This window comes from Hydractinia symbiolongicarpus, chromosome 3 (assembly GCF_029227915.1).
Source record: "Hydractinia symbiolongicarpus strain clone_291-10 chromosome 3, HSymV2.1, whole genome shotgun sequence".
Taxonomy (NCBI): domain Eukaryota; kingdom Metazoa; phylum Cnidaria; class Hydrozoa; order Anthoathecata; family Hydractiniidae; genus Hydractinia; species Hydractinia symbiolongicarpus.
The window spans coordinates 28,571,872-28,590,967 of NC_079877.1; the positions used below are offsets into that span (position 1 = coordinate 28,571,872).

Here is a 19,096-nt window from a genome sequence, read left to right on the forward strand (position 1 = left end):
GAAAATAGAAATTACACTAACTGTTAAAATGTGCGTTTTTATAATTCATTCTTTGTTTGAAACGTTGTAGGTGATATATGTCCGGTAGGTCATTACTGTCTCAAAGGAAGTGCAAAACCAACAGAATGTCCAGCAGGTAAATACTGTCAACATGCTGGTTTGGAATCTCCATCTGGAAACTGTAGTGCTGGGTATTACTGCACTGGAAAGTCAACAACTCCAAGACAAGTCGATTGTCCAACAGGACACTATTGTCCTTCAGGAGTTCCTGCTCCTCGGTCTTGTTCAGCTGGCAAATTCTCGAATAATACTAATAATGAAAAGGAAAGTGATTGTATGAATTGCACAGCTGGTTGGTATTGTGAAACAGAAGGTTTATCAAGAGAAACTGATCAATGTGCTGCAAGGTAATTACTACCTATCGTGACTAATTTAATTTAAATTTAATTTATTATTTTCATTTAAATGTAATTTATGCTGTCTTCTCCAATTACATGTTTCCCTTTTCGTTTAAGATATTATTGTCCTGGTGGTCAATCTTCTGCAACACCATCCGCCTTTGCTTGCTTGCCAGGTCACTACTGTCCAACAGGGTCACCATATCCTATCCCCTGTGGCAATGGTACGTACCAGAATGCTTCCACACAAGATTCGTGTATAGAATGTCCACCTGGTTTTTATTGCGATCCATCAGAAGGGCCTGTAGTTACACCTAAACACTGTCCGACTGGTCATTACTGCCCAGCTGGCACATCCTACAAAAAATTGTATCCCTGCAAAGCTGGAACATTTGGTCCTGATGCTGGCTTTGCAAGCATAGTCCAATGTCTAGATTGTGTTAATGGAACGTACTGCGAAACAGACGGATTATCTGCACCTACTGGAAAATGTTATGCTGGTTATTATTGTTTGAAAGCTGCCAAATCACCAACTCCTATCAAGTATATTAACGCTTCGAAATGGATGTTCAGTTTTTACAATGATATATGCCCAAAAGGTTTCTTTTGCCCGAATGGTACAGCAGACCCTCAGCCTTGTCGTAGAGGTTATTATTCTGGAAAGTTAGGCTTACGTTCTTGGGACCAATGCGACAAATGCCCTGTTGGAAAGTATTGTGATATGATTGGAGCAAAAGAAATAACAAACCCTCCAAATTGTTCTGCGGGTTATGTTTGTGTTTCTGCTTCTTATACACCCAGGCCTACTGATGGAGTACGTGGCTACATGTGTCCAAAGGGATTTTACTGTCCAGAAGGTATGGAATCCTAATTTTATATGCTTGTTCCAATGCTGGAGTATATGTGCTAAGAAGAAGTCTCATTAGAAGTGAATTTGTGAGTAACAATAGCTTCCCTTTAAATTGAGGAATTTTATTTTTATTAACTTTATTTTAGGTACCCACGTTGAGAGAAGTTGTCTTCCAGGCACATATCAAGCTAATAGAGCTCAGGGAAACTGTACCTTATGTGAACCGGGCTATATGTGTCCCGATTATAACATGTCAAAACCAATTCACTGTAAACCTGGCTTCTACTGTCCTGGAGGTATGGCTAAACCATGTCCACCTGGTACGTATAACAACAGAAGTGATGTCAGTTTGGATGGCGCGTGTGCTGATTGTCCCCGTGGTATGTATTGTGAAGGACGTGGTAACAAATATCCAGATGGTTTCTGTGAAGAAGGGTTCTATTGCGAAGGTGGTGCGGCAACAAAGTCACCAAATGCTAGCCATCCACGTTACCTTTTAAATGGACCGTGCCCAGCTGGTCATTACTGTCCAACGGGCACATTTTCACCCAAAGAATGTCCTCTTGGAACTTATAGAGACAACAGGGGTGCAAAAAGCGCTTCTGATTGTTATCCGTGCAAGCCTGGTTTCTATTGTGATCGCAGTGGCTTAACTGAAAGCACTAAAGCTTGCAAAGAGGGATGGTACTGTCCAAGTGGGTATAACAACACTGTGCCGACACCACGTAACTTTACATGCTGGGTGGGCCATTATTGTCCTAATGGCACCAGTACACCGAGAGAATGTGAAAGAGGTTCGTTAGTATCGTTTTACAAAGTAATTATCCTTTTTTGATTGTTCTTATTATTTTTATTTATTTCTATTGATAGGTACATACCAACCAAGTCGTATGCAGAGTTCTTGCATCGACTGTCCAGCTGGATACTATTGTAAGAATAAAGTTTCTGAACTTGTTGAATGTCCTCCCAGATATTACTGTCCAAGTCGAACTGAAATTCCGATCTTGTGTCCAAATGGAACCTTTTCTGAAAACAAAACTGGACTTGTAACTGCAGGAGATTGTCCTCCATGTCCTGCAGGAAGTTTTTGCAAAACAGGTAAACATAGGAGAAGACTTTTGTTAATGGTCATTTGGCTGTATTTTGTTATTGTTTTTCAATTACATGAAATAACGACATTTCTGTCTAGTTATGTTATCTTGCCGGTGTTCAAGGCAATTTGCCACAATTGAGTAATGAGCAAAAAATATGGGTCATTACTCAAATTTACCCCTTAAATTGCTATGAAATATCTAAACCAGTACAATATAATAACAGGAGAATAATTTTGTTTAGTTTGACAACCTAAGTAACCTGACTTCTTTTTAAATTTTTTCCCTAAAAATGGGATTTTATCGTTCGAAATTATGTCAAACCTTTCTTGAATAAGCTTTATTTATCTACTACAAAGTCTAAGTAGATTGTCCTAATGCAATTCAGAATTGAATTAAATGGATTTGATACAGTACAATTTTTTGAACATGTTTCAACCGGTTAAGATAAAAGTCTTTTTTAAGCTAGTAAACAATTTAAAATTTATAAAACAGTTTTTCGTAAAGGGTTTTGGCAACATCATTAAAGATGAAGTTGTTGACAAAATCTTTTTTATTTCTTTGTGGAAAGCTAGTTTTTGTTAATTATAGCTCAGAATGTTTCTAGTGAAAAACACTCTAACCACACTTCAAATATACAGTTAGCGTCCGTGTAGGTTTGTTAGATTAAGGATGATAAAACCACAATCTTTTTTGCTAATATTAAGGTATTTCTTTTTAATAGGTACTGTTGTTGGAAAATGCTCAGCAGGTTATTGGTGTCAGGCTGGTAGTTTATCACCAACCCCTTCGAATGAAACGGACTCTAACATAACCAAAGCTGGTCCATGCCCACCGGGTGTGTATTGTCCTCTGGGAACCATAGTACCAGTCGGTTGTCCAAATGGAACTTTTAAAGATTATTATGGTGGTGTTGGATCTAAAGATGATTGCTGGCCTTGTCCTGCTGGTCAGGAATGTTTCGAAGGTGAATATATTTGCTATTTTTAGCATTTTTGCGAAATGACTATTATTGTTGTATGTGACTGGGGTGCATGTATAGCACAATAACCTATATTATAATGCTCGCCGTAAGTCTGTCTGTCCGTCTATCTGTCTTTCCGTCCGTCCATCCGGAGTAGCGAAGGGCGTGTTTTTATTGATTGTTGCACGTTCTAGCGACTAGTTTAAACTAAAAGGATACAGAAAATGATTCTGCAAAATGCAACTGTTCCATAATTGTAAACAATGGATATCCAATCTAAACAATCGGTGCAGTGACAAGTTCGTTTGTATCCACGGACATCCATTTATATGTTATGGCATAGATATAGATATATACCTCGCGATACCTTTTCCACAAAAAAATATTTTAATGTTGCTTTCGCTGTGTGTTTTATTCTCATTTAGGCGCGTCATTTTTTCTTTAGTCATTGCTATTCTTTATCCCTGCTTACGTTTCTTTAGGTGATTCCCGCATTCATCCATGCCCTAGTGGTAAGTACTGTCCACGAGGACATTTGCCTATTGACTGTCCCATCCTAACGTATCGTGACAAAGAATGGGGACAAAATATATCCGATTGTTTCCCCTGTCCATCTGGTTATTGGTGTCATCGAAAGGGGATGTCCACTTACAATACGACACTCTGTCCGGTGGGTCGATATTGTTCTGAGGGTCAGATCCCTGTATGGTGTCCTGCTGGAAGAAGAAGAATCTTACCTGGAGCATGGGATGCCGATCAGTGTACTCCTTGCCCATCTGGATTTTACTGTCCATTTGCTGCTACCAATTACAGCGGTATTCCATGTCCTTCAAGAACCTTTTGTCAAAACAATATAACAGATGGTGCCGCAATACCACAAGGCTGTCCTGGTGGCTTCTGGTGTCCTGCACAAACTGGAAAGCCTAACTCATGTCCTGGTGAGTTGTTGTGTTTGTTTTTAATGCGCTATTAAACTAAACTGTCGTGTCTTCTTGTAGTTGTTTGGGTTGGGTTCTTAACTTATTTGTTTATTTGTTTGCCTTGTATAACTTTTCAATCCGTGTCGCTGTAGATAAATTATTAAATTTTGTCACACTTTGTAACATGTTTACCAAAGAGCTTAGAAGTATATTCTGAGGATATTTTTCAATCTTTACAACTGTTTTTTATTTCTACTATGACATACATAGGTGGTTACTTCTGTCCAAATGCAACAGATGCTCCCTTTCGTTGTGAGTATCCGTTTTACTGTCCTCCAGAAAGCTCCCACCAACACATATGTCCTCTTGGTTTTAAAGCAGTAGCGACAGAGGGTAACAGAACATCTGTGGAGGAATCATGTTTGGTGTGCCCTGCTGGATTTTATGGAAACCATGTTTTAAGATTAAATTGCACTGAATGCCCAGCAGGTTATTATTGCCCACTGGGAACAAAAGATCCTTATGAGTTTCCATGTCCCAGAGGATATTATTGTCCTGCAAGATCTGTTGAAGGGGTATGTAAACTTCTTTATAGTTAGTGTGACAATTATGTGGTGATGATATAAAAATATATCTACCTGAAAACAGTTTTAAAAGAGCACACCACATGTTGTTGAAATATTTTGTGTAGTGATTTGACTGGCTACTACTTCTTAACTTTCGCACAAAGTAAAAAAAATAAAAAAGGGTTCAACAAGGTTTAATTACATTTTTTCGCAGAGAAACAAGTTTTCAACAGTAAAGAGAAGCAATTTTCAATGACAACGGCTTTGCAATATGTCAGTGAAAAAAATATGTGGTATTCATCCTTAGTTTAATAGTGTATCTTCTATAAAGTGTAAAAATATGTAAACTCATCCTTCCACAATGTGTGCAATAATAGGTGCCTTGCCAACCAGGCATGTATGGTAACGTAACCAAGGGAACTAAATCAAGCGACTGTCTACCATGTCCTGAAAACACGTTCAACAATCTGAAAGGGATGGAAGCGTGTCGTCCTTGCGGAAGCAGTGCACTAGCAGAACCTGGTCAGGTGAAGTGCACTTGTATTGGATTGCACCGATCATTTCAAGTTTCTGATGGTTCATGCGAGTGTGAGAGTGGATTCATTTACTATGATGTCGTGGATGCAAAACAAGCAGAAGGAAATAGTGACAAGTCTTGTCAACCCATTGTAAGTTGCTGATGCGGTAAATTCTCTATTTAGCACCTTGAACGCTAACCTGAAGAAGTCTCATGAAAAAGGCGAGGCCTTCATTAGAGGATTTAGCCTATGTTTGATTATGCCATTTGGGGGAATGCACAAAAATCCAAAAGCGCTATTTCGTAATAGTTCGTTAATTATTTTCTGATGCGAATATATATATATGTCGTGGCAAAAATATATATCTGCAACGGAGAGCAGTTATTTGAAATAGCGGTAGAGTGCAGTTATTTGCAATTTAAAGGCGGGTTTCCACTCAAACGAATGTGGTCGAATCGATCGACGTCTATCGATTCGACCACCCGCCTTGAGCTTTGAGATTTCCATAATAACCTATTTGTTTTTGTTATTGTACGGCTTCCTTTTTCTGGTTTTGAGGTAAAGAAAGAACATGAAATCATTGGTACAACTAATTAGTAACTTGTTTAATTTTATAACAATCTCTTCAAGGTGGCTGAGAGATGTTCTGGAAATTACGCGCGAGAATCTAACTCATTAAATTGCATCAACACAAAAGACATTCCTGGGGATTACTGCACGCCATCTTGTGGAACAGCAGGAGGAAATTTTAACGTGACCGAAGGTCGCTGCACTTGTCGAGAATACACAGTACTTGATGAAGTATGTAACGCAACATGTCAGCTTCAAGCACCTAAGGTAAAGTTGCAACGTCATCATACTGGCCTTCTTAATATGATTATCACATACAGATCTGGAAACACCACGATCATTCCTATTAAGAATGAATACGGTATCAATGATTTTGACTATGTACCAAGGAAATCTGAAATCGTTGATTTTAATACTGATGGTGTGTTTGGTATATTACCAAAAAATAATGGTGAGATTATCGACTTGTTAAACAGAAAGAGCACGCCAACATTGAACACTACAAGGTTTAGACGGGACCTAAGTTACACGTATGTTGGTGATGCTTCAGTACCTGGTATTAGAGCTCCTGTTGTCTGCATCAATGTTGGTCAAGTTGTGATATTTTCAATTAATGTGAATGCAGAGAATAGATCGGCGAGTAACTATCCACGTTACAGCAAGAATCATTTGTTCAACACAAATCCTTACTTTGATTATGGTCAGTTCAGACAGTTGCATTTGCTGATCCAAAAGACGAACCTCACGATCTCAACATTTGCAAATGTTTTCTCCGAACCAGGAAAATTTGTATTTTACGACAACGCTGTTCATCAACGTGAAGTCATTGTTGTTGTTCCAGAACTGGGATCGTCTTGTCCCGCCCGTATGGGTGCACAAGATCCTGTTATTCTCACTATGTTTAGTGTGGGTCCAAAACATGTAAGTAAGATTCGTTAGTATGTTTTTGTGTTCTCCTCTTTAGAAATATGTTATGTTAACAATTGTATAAAGGGGAAATTGTGTCTTTTTTTAAGGTACGAAATGTAGCTCCAAACTGGGACATCATTTGGGCTGTGATTGGTGTAATGTTTGTTCTTATTTTACTGCTCGTTTTATTGGCTATACTCTGGAGACCACAAGCTATTGGTACGAAACATTATCTTTTTAATTGTTGTAAAAGTCGAATTCACTATGTATGTAAGATAACAACACAAAATGGAGGTCACTTTTAGACTACTTTAATTTTTATAGATTTTGAAATGTAAAACGACTCTTAAGGTGTCAGCTTAAGTTGTTAAGATATACTAACCATGACATATTTTAGGTATTTATCCACTGAATATTTTGCGACCTAAGTATAAGAGCCTTGGTGCACCCATTCCTGTTGTTCCCTTACCTGGTATTGCTGACAATCCAGATGGTCTTGGGCCAAGAGGAGATCCAGAGGGAGCGGTGAGCAACATTGAACCATATTCTACCCAATATGGAGGAAGTGAAAACGGATTGTTAGAAAATTTTAATGTTAGAACTATGTATGATAAATTAGAAGATCAAACATTGCACATTTCGTCGCAATTGGCACGACATCAAGCAGATCTTCGCGGCTTTTATGACCGCATCTCACAACAAAGTGAAGGATTGAAGAACATGCTTGAAAATTTGGATGTATCTAAACTCGCTCAAGCCACAGAAAAAGCTGCTGAAATGCAAGCTAATGAAGAGCACTTTACTGAGAACATGCAAACAGAAAGTAGGTCCCGCTGTTATCTATACTAAAAGTTCTTCAACCATAATAGTCGAATTTATTTTCTATAAAATATTTTTTTGCGTTTTTTCCTCATTCTTAAAAATGGATGCAGTATTCGGAAAAAAAGAATTTGTTTAATGACGTCACAACTGACCTCTATGCTTGAGATTTAAAATGGAAAGCTGCAAATTAAGAAAGTGTTGATTGTAGCAGCAATGCCACCACGACGTTAATAACAAAACTAATTTCGTGAAAAGTACTTTGTATTTACTTGCTGTTCTTAGGGTCAGGCTGCGATAATTATGATAGTTTTGCAAAAAAATTCAAAGTCTCATTTGCGATAACAAATATACGTACAGAATGAACACAACAATTTTATGTAATTAAACCCCTCTATGAAATGTGATTCAATTGCAAATTGTTGGTGATATTTAATTTCTAAGTCAATTTCTAAGGTACTTGCTTTCTTTGAAGGTTCCCAGCAAGGTGTTGTAAAGGACCCATCCATGCAATATGCGTTAACAGGAGGAGCTGCAGCTCGAGAAGCAGAACTGCAAAGAACGCTACAAACATTGTTAGACAGATATGGTGGTGCTCTACAGCCTATACCAGGTGGTGTAACGCCAGGTATGAGTAAATGTAACACATTCCCCTTGAAGAAATTGAGAAAGAATTTGATTTTGAAACTTTTCATGAAAATACACTGTAGGCTGTTGGTTTTTAATTTAGCCATGTAAATGTTATTTACTTTACTTTAAATCTATAGGAGCAGCACCATGGGGTGGTTTGCCTAGCCATCAGTATGCTGGCACTGGTGTTGGTGCTGGCTACCCAGGAGTAAACCCAATGGCATTTCAACAGGGTATGTGGAGTGGCATGCCAAATACTCAAGCGGCTGGAATCGGCGTTACAGGAGAACTGCCTGCAGGTGGACCCAATGCATTAGGATATACGTATGGTCAAAATGGAAACATATCGTTGGACATGGCACAGCGAATGAAAGGTGCTGGTGGTCCGGGAATGGGAGCTGGTGTGCAGTTTCAAGCTGGTGATTTTGGTAGTTTACTGCAGACGATGAATGCAGAACGCATGCAGTTGGAAGGAGAATTGAGAGAGGAAGAAGATAGAGCAATGAGAGAATTTTCAGATAAAAAGGTATGTATGTTCCGAAATGATAAAAAAAACATTTAGAATGAAGAATATTAACGTGGGTTAACTAAAATTGTAGTTGTTATAAATAAAATCTACTCGTCCTGAAATGTTCTTTATAGTCTATGAAAAAACATTTTTAAATGCAAAGAAACATAAATTAATTTACTAGAATAAAATTAAATAGGTTTAATCATATGTTCTTAGAAATTAAGGTATGCCAGTCGTGAATCCGCGGAAAAATCCACGAAAATTCACCCTTCCAGCTACTATCTTTGGCTTGCAAACACGTTGTGAACATAATAACAATACCCTTATTTTGAGAATCTATATTAATTTTAAAATAATCCAGTTTTCTGGGATATCAGAAAATGCAGGATAGTGCAATAACTTAACAATCCAGGTTTATAATTTACTACGTCGTTATTTTGCATAATTCTATTGTGTTTTGTTTCGCTAATTTAAGGAGGCTGAAAGGCAAGAAATGATGAGTGACATGGCAAAACAATTGGTGGACCAATTAGCAGGTGTTATGGATCCTAACGAGATCAGTGCCATTATGGAAAGACACAATCAACAGTTGATGGAAATGGAGGAGTTATTTATGAAGGATAAAGACAAAGAACAGCAAGAGCTGATCGAGAAACTCGCTGAAAAGAGACAGAAAAAAATTGACGCATTGAGGTGGAAACATGAGCAGCTAGTAAGTGCTGAAGAAATTTATTTTTTGAGGATTTTTAATGTAAAATTCAACCGGTAACGGTCAAAAACTGTCACCTTTCCATAAGGTAGTAAATTTACGCCTGAAAAATTCCTTGCAAGCGCAATATGTCTTGTTTGCTTGGTTCATAAGATGAACTGGTATTCTTGAGCGTTCGCTTCCAGTGCGAAAGGCCGTGAGTTTAATCTCCATCGAAGTCATGCTACAGACTATAAAGTATGAATCCATCCTTTCTGTTCAGCATAAGAATAGAACCGATCTCTTCGTGGATTGTCTAGTTGAGTTGCTGTGCTTTCACCACTTTGGTGGTTTAAGTAGCAGCTTTAAGTGCATTAGGACTTTATTAGTGGTACCCTGATTGGTGACAGTGCCAATTGGACCTGAAGAGGCTATTCAGTGTAAACAATATTAATGATGCTTTAATCAGGATAGCATGTTAAACGAATTGCTATACTTTTACTCAGGCTTTGCAAAACAACATCAAGCTGGCAGAACTAGATTCCATAGCGAATCTACCAGCAGAGATAGGAGCACAGCAAAGCGCACTAGATCTTGCTGTTCTTGAGAAAAGCAAAGCACAAGCCGATGGTGAAGCGGAGCTGGCTAGCAATGATGCGAAGGAATATGGTAACCTTATGAGTGATAAGTTCTCAAGACAGATGGTAAGTCATACTGTTTCTGTTTGTTTACGAAGTCAACAATGGCAAGGGGTTATCCTTCAGTACATATAAGTAGAGCGTTGTTTTATCAAAGATTTTATTAAGTAACTGGTTGCATCTACTTAAACGGTTCTCTGTCTAAAAATCTCCCAATTTTTTCCAAATCTAAAGTTTCCTCAAAAATCTTGGTTTGTTATCTTTAATGATATGTTACGTTCAAATTAATTAGAAAAATATTAAAATTACTTTTAAAGGATAAACTCGTTGAGAATGGTTCTCTCTTCGCTGACCAAGCTCAAGATCTCATGAACAGAGAGCTGGAGATGAATGGAAAAATGGAGCGTGATATGGAGATGAAGAAAGCTGCTCAACTGGCTGCATTCCATGACAAACTTGCTAAAAGGAAAGAGGAGAGAATGAAACAGCTGAGAGCTAAACAAGAGCTTGAAAGGGAGCAGGTTAGAATTTTTTTTGCATTAATTCTTTTTTACATGTTTAAATTATCATCAGAACCAAATTAAGTTTGCTGTGTGTAAGGTTAGGTTTTAATGTTATGTTTTCACAAACATACACAACTTGCAGAATGGTGATTATGATAGTGATGGTGATTGGTGATTCTTTAGCGTAACGTTGACTCATATTCGATAAAAGATTCGTTAGAATTTCAAATTTTATGTGTGTTTTCTAGATGGTGTGTAATTTGTCACTCTTAATTCTTATCTTTCAGGCCTTGAAGAATGGCAAAGATGTTTCTGAATTAGACAAGAAACACGAACGCGAATGCGAAGTATTGGAGGCAATGTTCGATGCTGAAGAAGCAGAACAAAGTGCTGAGATCAACAAAAAATTAAATGGGGAACATAAAGATGCATTGCGTCAAGCTCATCGTGACTTGCTTGACCAGGTAATTATCGATACTTAAAAATTAAATCATTTTAGATGGTGTAGTGGCAGCGCATTAGACTTGTAATTGTTCGAGTCCCCACTCCGTCAAACTCTAAATGTAGTGTTGTCAGTTCCATTTGGATCCTTCTACTGCCCGTTAACCGGCTTGTGTGGAAGGCAATCAAGTAAGAGCAATGCTTTACGTATAACTAGCGGTAATGTAACATAGTTACAGTCTGGAGAGGAAAAGCCAACCGATGAAATCCCCAAGGACAGTAAATTAACAATTATTTGAACTTCTGATGACAAGCAATGAACAATGTTACATGAATGTGCCAGTTACGGAAAGTTAGCTTAATGTGATTTTTGTTGTTAAAAAGATTGCGCGGATTAATACACATATTCGAAGCCCGTAGTTGATGAGAGCTTATGCACGTTAGGAAAACACATCTTTTCTCTTTCAGATGGTTCAACAATACGATGTGGATTCTTCTGCAGCTCAAGCCATTGTTGATCAACTGAGAAAAGATAATGATGCTGTTATTGACAGCTTGGACAAAAAACGTGCAAAGAATCTGGAAGATTTAAAGGTATGTCACTGTTTATTTATTATTGTTATTCAATGCTTTTAATGTTATAAAACTTTGCGGTTAATTTTTTTGGTCTATTTAGTAATGTTGGATGTTCTGTTGTTCGGATCGTAATATAAAAAACGGGATGTTCTGAATTTTTATATTCTCTTTTATCAGTTTTTTAAAAGTGGTACTAGAAGAAAATGCACATATCATCAGAAATTATGTAGCATATCTTCCTTTACCCAAACTTCCCTTATCCTAAACTTACATTTTTAAAGAGCTTGTTTAAAAACTTCCGTTGACCGTTTTATTATTTCTTCTAGGCAAAATTAGAAGCACGTAAGAATCGTCGTCAAAATGATGTGAAACGTCAAGGACAGGAAGAAGCTTCTCAGCGAATTTTAGAAGAACAAAGGAAGTTAGCTTTACAAAGTAAACCAACTGGTGTTGATCATATTGTCATACCCAATGTCGTCGCTGGACAGTCGGCTGAAGAACAAGTAAGAACACAGTTTATTTTTCCTTCCTATTTTTAATTTCGTTGTTATCACAGTTGTTACAACCTACAGTCAATCGTTTCACTTTAATGCGAAATATTGTTGCGCTTGTGTAGATGATTTTGACGCTTTATGTATCGTAGGCTTTAAAGAACGAACAGGAAAGATTTATCGAGTCGTTGCGAGATACTCAACAAGAAGACTTAGAGAAGTTACACAGCAAACTTGACAGAGAAGAAAAAGACGAAGAAGCGAAAGCTCTTGCAGAGTTTGAAGAATATCGACAGCGTGCACTGCGCGAGATAAAAAATCGTCAAGCGGCGGAGTTGGCATCGAGGTCAGACTTGTCATCAGATGAGACACAGAGGGTACTAATTTTTATCTTTATAAAATAAAAGGTCCTTTTGTTGATCGTATGCAACCTTCACAGAAAACTGATTTTAAAATTCACGTAAATGCGGGAAAACGTTTTAAATTCAGTAAGACTTGGAAAGTTGTTTGATCCCCAATTAATCAATAACACGAATCATTCGCGCACGGGGCACAACGTGTTTCTTTGCAGGATGTATTACATGTTTTTAAAAGAAACCTGTTGTAGGGCCGGTTACTGCAATTTTTCACTAAATGCTTATTTTGTGTTGATTCCATTAATTTCTTGATAGCGTAGTTTAGTATTTGATAAAGTAGTTTCTTGATAAAACACGTGAATAATAGTACCTAAGAGACGCATCTGTAACTCGCACATCATTATGGGTAATATCTGACACAAGTAGAGCAGTTAAACTCATATATTCTTTCTTGCGTGTTCATTCACCTTCATGTCCATATAATGGCAACAGCCTTCATGTATTCTGCGTCTTCCACATGAATTATTGAATACAACAAGAACATGAGAACATGATTATATTAAACTATTTTTCTATCATAGCTTCTCGCTGTCCACCAACAGCAACTAGCAAACTTGATGGAAACAATGGATTCTGAACAGCTGAAACAGGGGGATAAACTAAAAGAAAGACTCGCTGAAAAACGAAGACTAAAAGAAGAAGGATTGAAGAAAAAACAGAACAATGAAATTAACAAGGAACTGCTGGAGCAAAAGAAAGAGCTAGCTGATGCCGAACGAAATGCTGTATGTTTTATTATTCTCCAATCTATCGTCAGTTGAATGTAATTGGGGATCCTGTTTATAGGTCACAGTGACCTACGAATTAGGGTCTATACGTTCGTCCGTCCGTCTGTCACAGCTTTTCTCTGGATATGTCCACTGGATTTTTTTGATTTCTTGCACAAAGTTACTTATCAATAAATGCTAGAAAGTGACGATTTTTGGACTTTCAAACTAGATGCAGAGGCTGCATAAACTATTTCAGCGGCATAATTCGCCAGCCGTCGAACTGCTTTTTTTAAAAAAAAGCCGTCAAATTAAACCTTTTTACTCAAGGCATAATGGCTCAGAGGTCGTGGGTTCGAATTCTCCGAATTGCGTAAAAAAAGCGTGTAACCATTAAGATGTAAACTTGCTCAAATGGCGTCCTTGCTCATTTATTTGTTAAGTTGGACTAAACATTCTTTTTTCAATTTATTTCCACTGTTTTTTGGAGCGTTTTAGTTGGATCATATAGCAACTTAACTCAAATTATGAGCACTACATGACTGGATGTTGAAATACTTGCTAAATTAACCCTGATAAACACAGCGTGGTATAGATAATCTATTGTTTTAACGTACTATGGCTCGTTACTCTTTTATACAAATCCAGTAATACTTAGTTTTTCAATAACTCTTGATTTTTAGTAGGTATTTAATCATTATGGTTTTGTTTTTTGATGTGTCTGGCCCTAAGAAGGTGTTAAGTTAATTGACAAATAACATATGCTTACCGATATTCTTAAGTAAAGCCAGATAAAGCTGACTGATGTGACATTAATCAATTTGTTGTTTTATTTTTAGCTTAAAGAAGCAGAAAAAGAAGCCATGTTGGCTGCTATTCGTGAGAATGGAGCTGAATCAACTGAATATATCATTAAGAAGGTGAACCATGTGTTTCTTTTGCATTGTTTGAATCAGCTTTTGTTGGTACCTTCGACAGTCTTTTTTATTAACTTATTTATAACATATACTTTTGAAGTGAAGTTTAACTGTGTTGCATATCAAAGCCATTAGGTTTTGTTGCATTGTTTTCTGTTTTATGTTATATTAACACACATGCGTCCCTATGTTTTTTTCTTATGCAATATTGTTTTCATGTTAGATTCTCGAACAGCGTCAAGCGAAAGAAGTTTCTGATTTGGAGAAATTATTTGCTGAAGAACGCAAGGTTGAAATTGATGATGTGTTGGTGAAACTGGATGATAAACACGAGATTGAGAAAGATGAGTTGAAAGCAAAACATGAAAAACAATATAAAGAACTGGAGAGTAAGTATTCAACGAACTTGTAGTTATGTCTTCATTTCTAATCAGGGAAAATCTAACCTTCGAAAAATGGAGGTGTGATTTCGCCACATGTGATGTTTTTAACAGGCGATCAGTAACGCCACAGTTGCCTAATATAAACTTCCTTAATTACCCACATCTTTTGGTACACACCTGAAGTTTTTTTTTCCTTATGCAGAAGTTTTTAGTTATTCTTGTTACCCGTTCTCTGCACCTCTACTGGCCCTATTCTTACTATGTTCTCGAGCTTCACTCGTGGTCTTTTTCTAAACATATTTGTATATGAAAATTTACGTAACTTTGTATTTTTGCAGAAGAAGACTTGTCTCAAGAGGAACTCCAACAACACCGTGCTGAACTATTCAACCAGCAACAGTTGGAGATGAGTAGTCTTGAGAAGAAACAAGCAGACGAAAGAAAATCTACTCAAAAGAATGCTTCATCTGATTGGGAAATAAGATACGCTAAAGCTAAGTTGGAACTCAAAGAAAAACACTATCAGGTAGATGGTTAGTTATTTACGGGTCAGATGGCATCATGGAAATCGTCATCTCTAGAGATACTAACTGTTCAATTTGTGATGTGTGTTATTCTTGGTCTCACAGCACTGTAAAGTAAAAGGACTTCTCTAATGATTTATATATACATGAAACTTTTGCAAACATTATTTATGTTTAAGTTGTTTGTGATCAATTTAATTTCACGAAGCTGAAGGTCATATTTGAAATCTGTGTTTTTTTCGTTTTAGGAGTATGCGGACTACTTGAGTGAGATGTCACCAGATCAATCATCAGATCATCAATCGTCCATCAGGCAAGCACAAGAAGCTGCGCGTGAGTTGCAAGAAGTACGACAAAAACTAGACGAACAAAAGAAAGAACAAGAAGAGAAATTAAAACGCGAAATGGAAGGTGAGTTCAGTTAAAGAGTTCTGATTGGCTTAGCACTAGATGGTACTATATTCCTATTGGTACATGGAGAAAATAAAATGCGATTGGTTGATCTTTTTGTTTTTGTTTACAGAGTTGCTTCAGTCTGCGGTGTTTCGGTTTAGCGTAGCACAAAATTGTAATTAATTTTATATATCTTATTTTAGAGTTCGAGGCCGCTGAGCGTGAGCGAATGAAAGCAGAGCTCGCTGCGTATGAAGAACAACTCGAAAAAGAAGCTGAGGAAGAAAGAAAGAAAAATGAGAAAGCCATACTGGCTTTGAACGCACGTAAAGAAGCTTTGTTGAAAGAGAAGAAAGTAAAGGCCAAAAAAGATATATCTAGTTTGATTAAAGAAGGCGCGTCCAAGGACGAACAAGAAGCTCTGTTAAAAGAGCACAGCAAAGACCTTGCAACATTAATGAACAAGATGGACGCTGATCGAATACGCATGCAGAGTCAGCTGGAAAAGAGATTGAAAAACAAACGAAAAGAACGTCGACAGTCTAAACTGAAAGATGTCGAGCGTAAAGCAGAAGAAGCAAAAGAAGAATTTCAAGAACAACTCGAAAGTGAGGAAGATAAAATGAAGAACGAAGCGAGAATGATGTTGAATGAAACAATCAATGTTGATCATCTTGTGCAAACATCTGCACCGGAGTCGGAGATCAAGCCTTTTGAGGAGATGACGTCACAGGTAGATTAGTTTGTAATTTATTTACTTCATGCAAAGCGGTTTATTAATAGAATTTTAAGCATTTACAGCCTCTCAGCAAATACTGTATTCCTTGTTCGTAACTTCACGGTTCAGTTAGTACTGTGGGTATTATAACTTTTATATGACATATAAAAATTCTAATACCCATAGTACATTTCAGCTTTTGTTGTATCTATACTTTTGCAAAATGAAAAAAAAAGCCCAAGTGGCTTTAATAATTACGCCTTTGATTACAATTTACATGTAAGAGAATCAATGCGACTAATCTGAGTAAAAAAGAGATTTCTGTTCCTGTGTCAGCAATTAGAAATAATGAATTATAATTCCTCTCAGATTGAAAAAAGAGCACGTTGTGGATATGTTTGATGCAATCATGTTTAACATGCTTTTTTGTCACTGCCAATTTCTTACTAAAAAGCCTATTTTCACCAAGATAATTGTTTATTACAATTATTGTTTGCCACCATATCATTTGTGCGAGCTCTTGGTGCACTGCAGAAATTTTAATTTTTGAACCAATTATGGCCCAAAGTTATATTTAGGCGGCAAAAACTTCTTTATAATTTTTGTTTTGTTCTTTATACCAGATTTTGTACTGGCAGTCACTCCGTTAGTCAGAATTAAAATCACAAACTAGTAAACAGAAACGATCGATAGCGGGACAAACAATTATGAATGTTTTTATATATCAATTTGCGCATGATTTAAAAACTTATGTAACAAGTTGCATTTTCTCCTTATTTTTTGCGTATAGATGCCAACATCGTATCAACTAGCTGCACCGATGAGTGACAGTGAGTTAAATAATCTTCTCATGCAATCACCACTGTATCAAAAGTTACAATCGATCCGAGACACGATGAGTGGTGACGCGCCCCCGCTACAAAAAGACCAGACGAAAGAAGGTGGTGGATCTTTTTTCCTCTTTTATTTGCTGCACAGTATCTTATCTTGTGCAAGTTTAGCTAGGTATAGGTTAAAGGTGGGTAATCGAGACAATGACTACCAAGGTTCTATGTACAAGTATGTTTTCTTTCGTTGCAAAAAATCGCTACGACTTTGACGCATTATGTTATCTTGTAGATGCGTCACCATATGTCGATGAAAAAGATGACAATAAATACAACAGTGATGACAGTCTAGTACCTGTTGATCTTGACTCTGTCAATGCACGAGAATTTGTCATCTACAAATTTTCAACCTTCATAAGAGATTTACTTGGAGTGCATTGTCTTCACAATCCAGTGAACATCCTCCTCGCTGATAAACTTCCACCCAACAGCAACTTACAACAAAACGCCTATCGCAACTCTTTCTACTACGATCCAAATAACAGGCTGTTATATCTGCGACGCGATCGACTCGAAAACGTTGGCGAGTTTATCCTCGTTTTGGTTCACACGTTATCACACGTACACGTTGGTGACATGCGCAACGATGCTGATCCGAAGTTCGTGAAGGAGTTTTATAAAGCCCTCAGTGTTGTGTGCTCTGATTTGTTTTTGTCGCGCTATAAGAAATCGAATGCTTTGAACGAAGCCATGAAGAACATGCCAGAGGCGAGCGCTGATGATAATGGAAAGAAAGTGTTACAGGCCGTCATCGGTGCAGCGCATGATGAAATCGAGCAGGAAAACGTTGTCAACGATTTCCTTGACACTAAACTCATTCGGAATAAAAACGAAAAAAGCCAAGATTTAAGAGACCAAGTGATGTCGCAACGTTTACATAAATACACCAACTTCATTGCTAGCAACAAACTGAAAAATTTTCTGGGAGAGGTGGAAGAAAATTTAACAAATACAAAGCTGCAGGGGAGTGAAACAGAAGTCGACAAAAAATTGCAAGACCTGAAAGTTAAGGTATCTCACCTCCAATCCGATAACTTTACCTCTTTCTTTTCACTGTCTACTCCTCCCAGTGTCTTCTTCATCCTTTTCAACGTACCCAGCCTCTGTGCACCTAACACCGTTACCTGCGCCCAACACCGCCCCCTGCGCCAATCACCACATCTTGTTCCTTTAAAATTGTAAACAACATGTTCTTGAATTTTAGGTGAAGGATGCTCGCCCAGTATCTAGTTACGTCCCAAGTAAATTTGATAACATTTTAAAACAGAATGTTCGAAATTCAGCATTGTCTCGATCACCTATAAACCTGTCAATGGTACCACCCAGGTCTCGGTTGACTAACCGAGAAACAAAGACTACAGCGTTTTACAAAACTTTCCTTGCCAATCAAATTGACGAGCTTCAAAACAAAATCGATGATGTTGATTATGAGTTTGTGATGATGACAAGTCAAACACTTGAACTGTCTAAACAAGTAAAAGAGCTTGAAGAAGAAATAGCTGCAAATGTTGAGATGATCCGAAACACTCCTTCATTTAGTCCAAACTTAGAAAAGCTATCCGGCATTGCCCGTATGTCCAATGCCAAACTAAGTGCAGCACGATCCCAACTCAGTCAAGCTATGATTGCCAAATCCGAGCGTTTTAAACGTTTGGAGGAGTTAAAGAAAGAAATGGAAGAAAAAGAATTTCTTCTTGAACAACACCACGGCTAAGTACAGTCTTCTTCATCAACATGATTAAGTACAGGTGTAAATAGAAAATACATGCAAACTTTGTGTTGTTAAAACATATATGTAAAACATGTAAAAGGACAAACTTTTTTTAAAACGTAAGCAAAGCTTCTTATGAAAGTATACTTGATCGCAACTTTTTAGACATGACAAAGTGAGTCATTACTGAAAGTATATTTTGTAACTGTAAAAACTTTATTTTTATGTTTTGTACATTTTGGTGACCCTCAAAGAAGAATAGTTTTAAGTTATTAATTTTGATTTACATAATTACTTCAAGAGAGTACTAACTAACAGACAGTTGTCTTTCGTGGCCCCCATTAGTTGCATTTATAG

At 37.3% G+C, this 19,096-nt stretch overlaps 1 protein-coding gene across 1 annotated transcript in view; it reads left to right on the plus strand.

Annotated features, from left to right (window-relative positions):
* The window catches only part of LOC130636660 (uncharacterized), a 50,678-nt gene extending 31,622 nt beyond the window's left edge, over positions 1 to 19,056 (plus strand). The window contains exons 48-76 of the mRNA XM_057446453.1: positions 71 to 407; positions 516 to 1,255; positions 1,395 to 2,042; positions 2,119 to 2,346; positions 3,064 to 3,306; positions 3,786 to 4,241; positions 4,494 to 4,798; positions 5,167 to 5,457; positions 5,938 to 6,798; positions 6,894 to 7,005; positions 7,184 to 7,609; positions 8,081 to 8,233; positions 8,373 to 8,761; positions 9,222 to 9,458; positions 9,941 to 10,138; positions 10,390 to 10,593; positions 10,863 to 11,039; positions 11,485 to 11,610; positions 11,919 to 12,095; positions 12,236 to 12,460; positions 13,021 to 13,224; positions 14,046 to 14,126; positions 14,347 to 14,512; positions 14,845 to 15,032; positions 15,279 to 15,441; positions 15,627 to 16,156; positions 16,932 to 17,082; positions 17,261 to 18,039; positions 18,233 to 19,056. Coding sequence (XP_057302436.1) covers positions 71 to 407; positions 516 to 1,255; positions 1,395 to 2,042; positions 2,119 to 2,346; positions 3,064 to 3,306; positions 3,786 to 4,241; positions 4,494 to 4,798; positions 5,167 to 5,457; positions 5,938 to 6,798; positions 6,894 to 7,005; positions 7,184 to 7,609; positions 8,081 to 8,233; positions 8,373 to 8,761; positions 9,222 to 9,458; positions 9,941 to 10,138; positions 10,390 to 10,593; positions 10,863 to 11,039; positions 11,485 to 11,610; positions 11,919 to 12,095; positions 12,236 to 12,460; positions 13,021 to 13,224; positions 14,046 to 14,126; positions 14,347 to 14,512; positions 14,845 to 15,032; positions 15,279 to 15,441; positions 15,627 to 16,156; positions 16,932 to 17,082; positions 17,261 to 18,039; positions 18,233 to 18,742 — 9,305 coding nt within the window. The 3' untranslated portion in view covers positions 18,743 to 19,056. The remainder of the gene's footprint in view (positions 1 to 70; positions 408 to 515; positions 1,256 to 1,394; positions 2,043 to 2,118; positions 2,347 to 3,063; positions 3,307 to 3,785; positions 4,242 to 4,493; positions 4,799 to 5,166; positions 5,458 to 5,937; positions 6,799 to 6,893; positions 7,006 to 7,183; positions 7,610 to 8,080; positions 8,234 to 8,372; positions 8,762 to 9,221; positions 9,459 to 9,940; positions 10,139 to 10,389; positions 10,594 to 10,862; positions 11,040 to 11,484; positions 11,611 to 11,918; positions 12,096 to 12,235; positions 12,461 to 13,020; positions 13,225 to 14,045; positions 14,127 to 14,346; positions 14,513 to 14,844; positions 15,033 to 15,278; positions 15,442 to 15,626; positions 16,157 to 16,931; positions 17,083 to 17,260; positions 18,040 to 18,232) is intronic.
* The last annotated feature ends 40 nt before the right edge of the window (positions 19,057 to 19,096 follow it).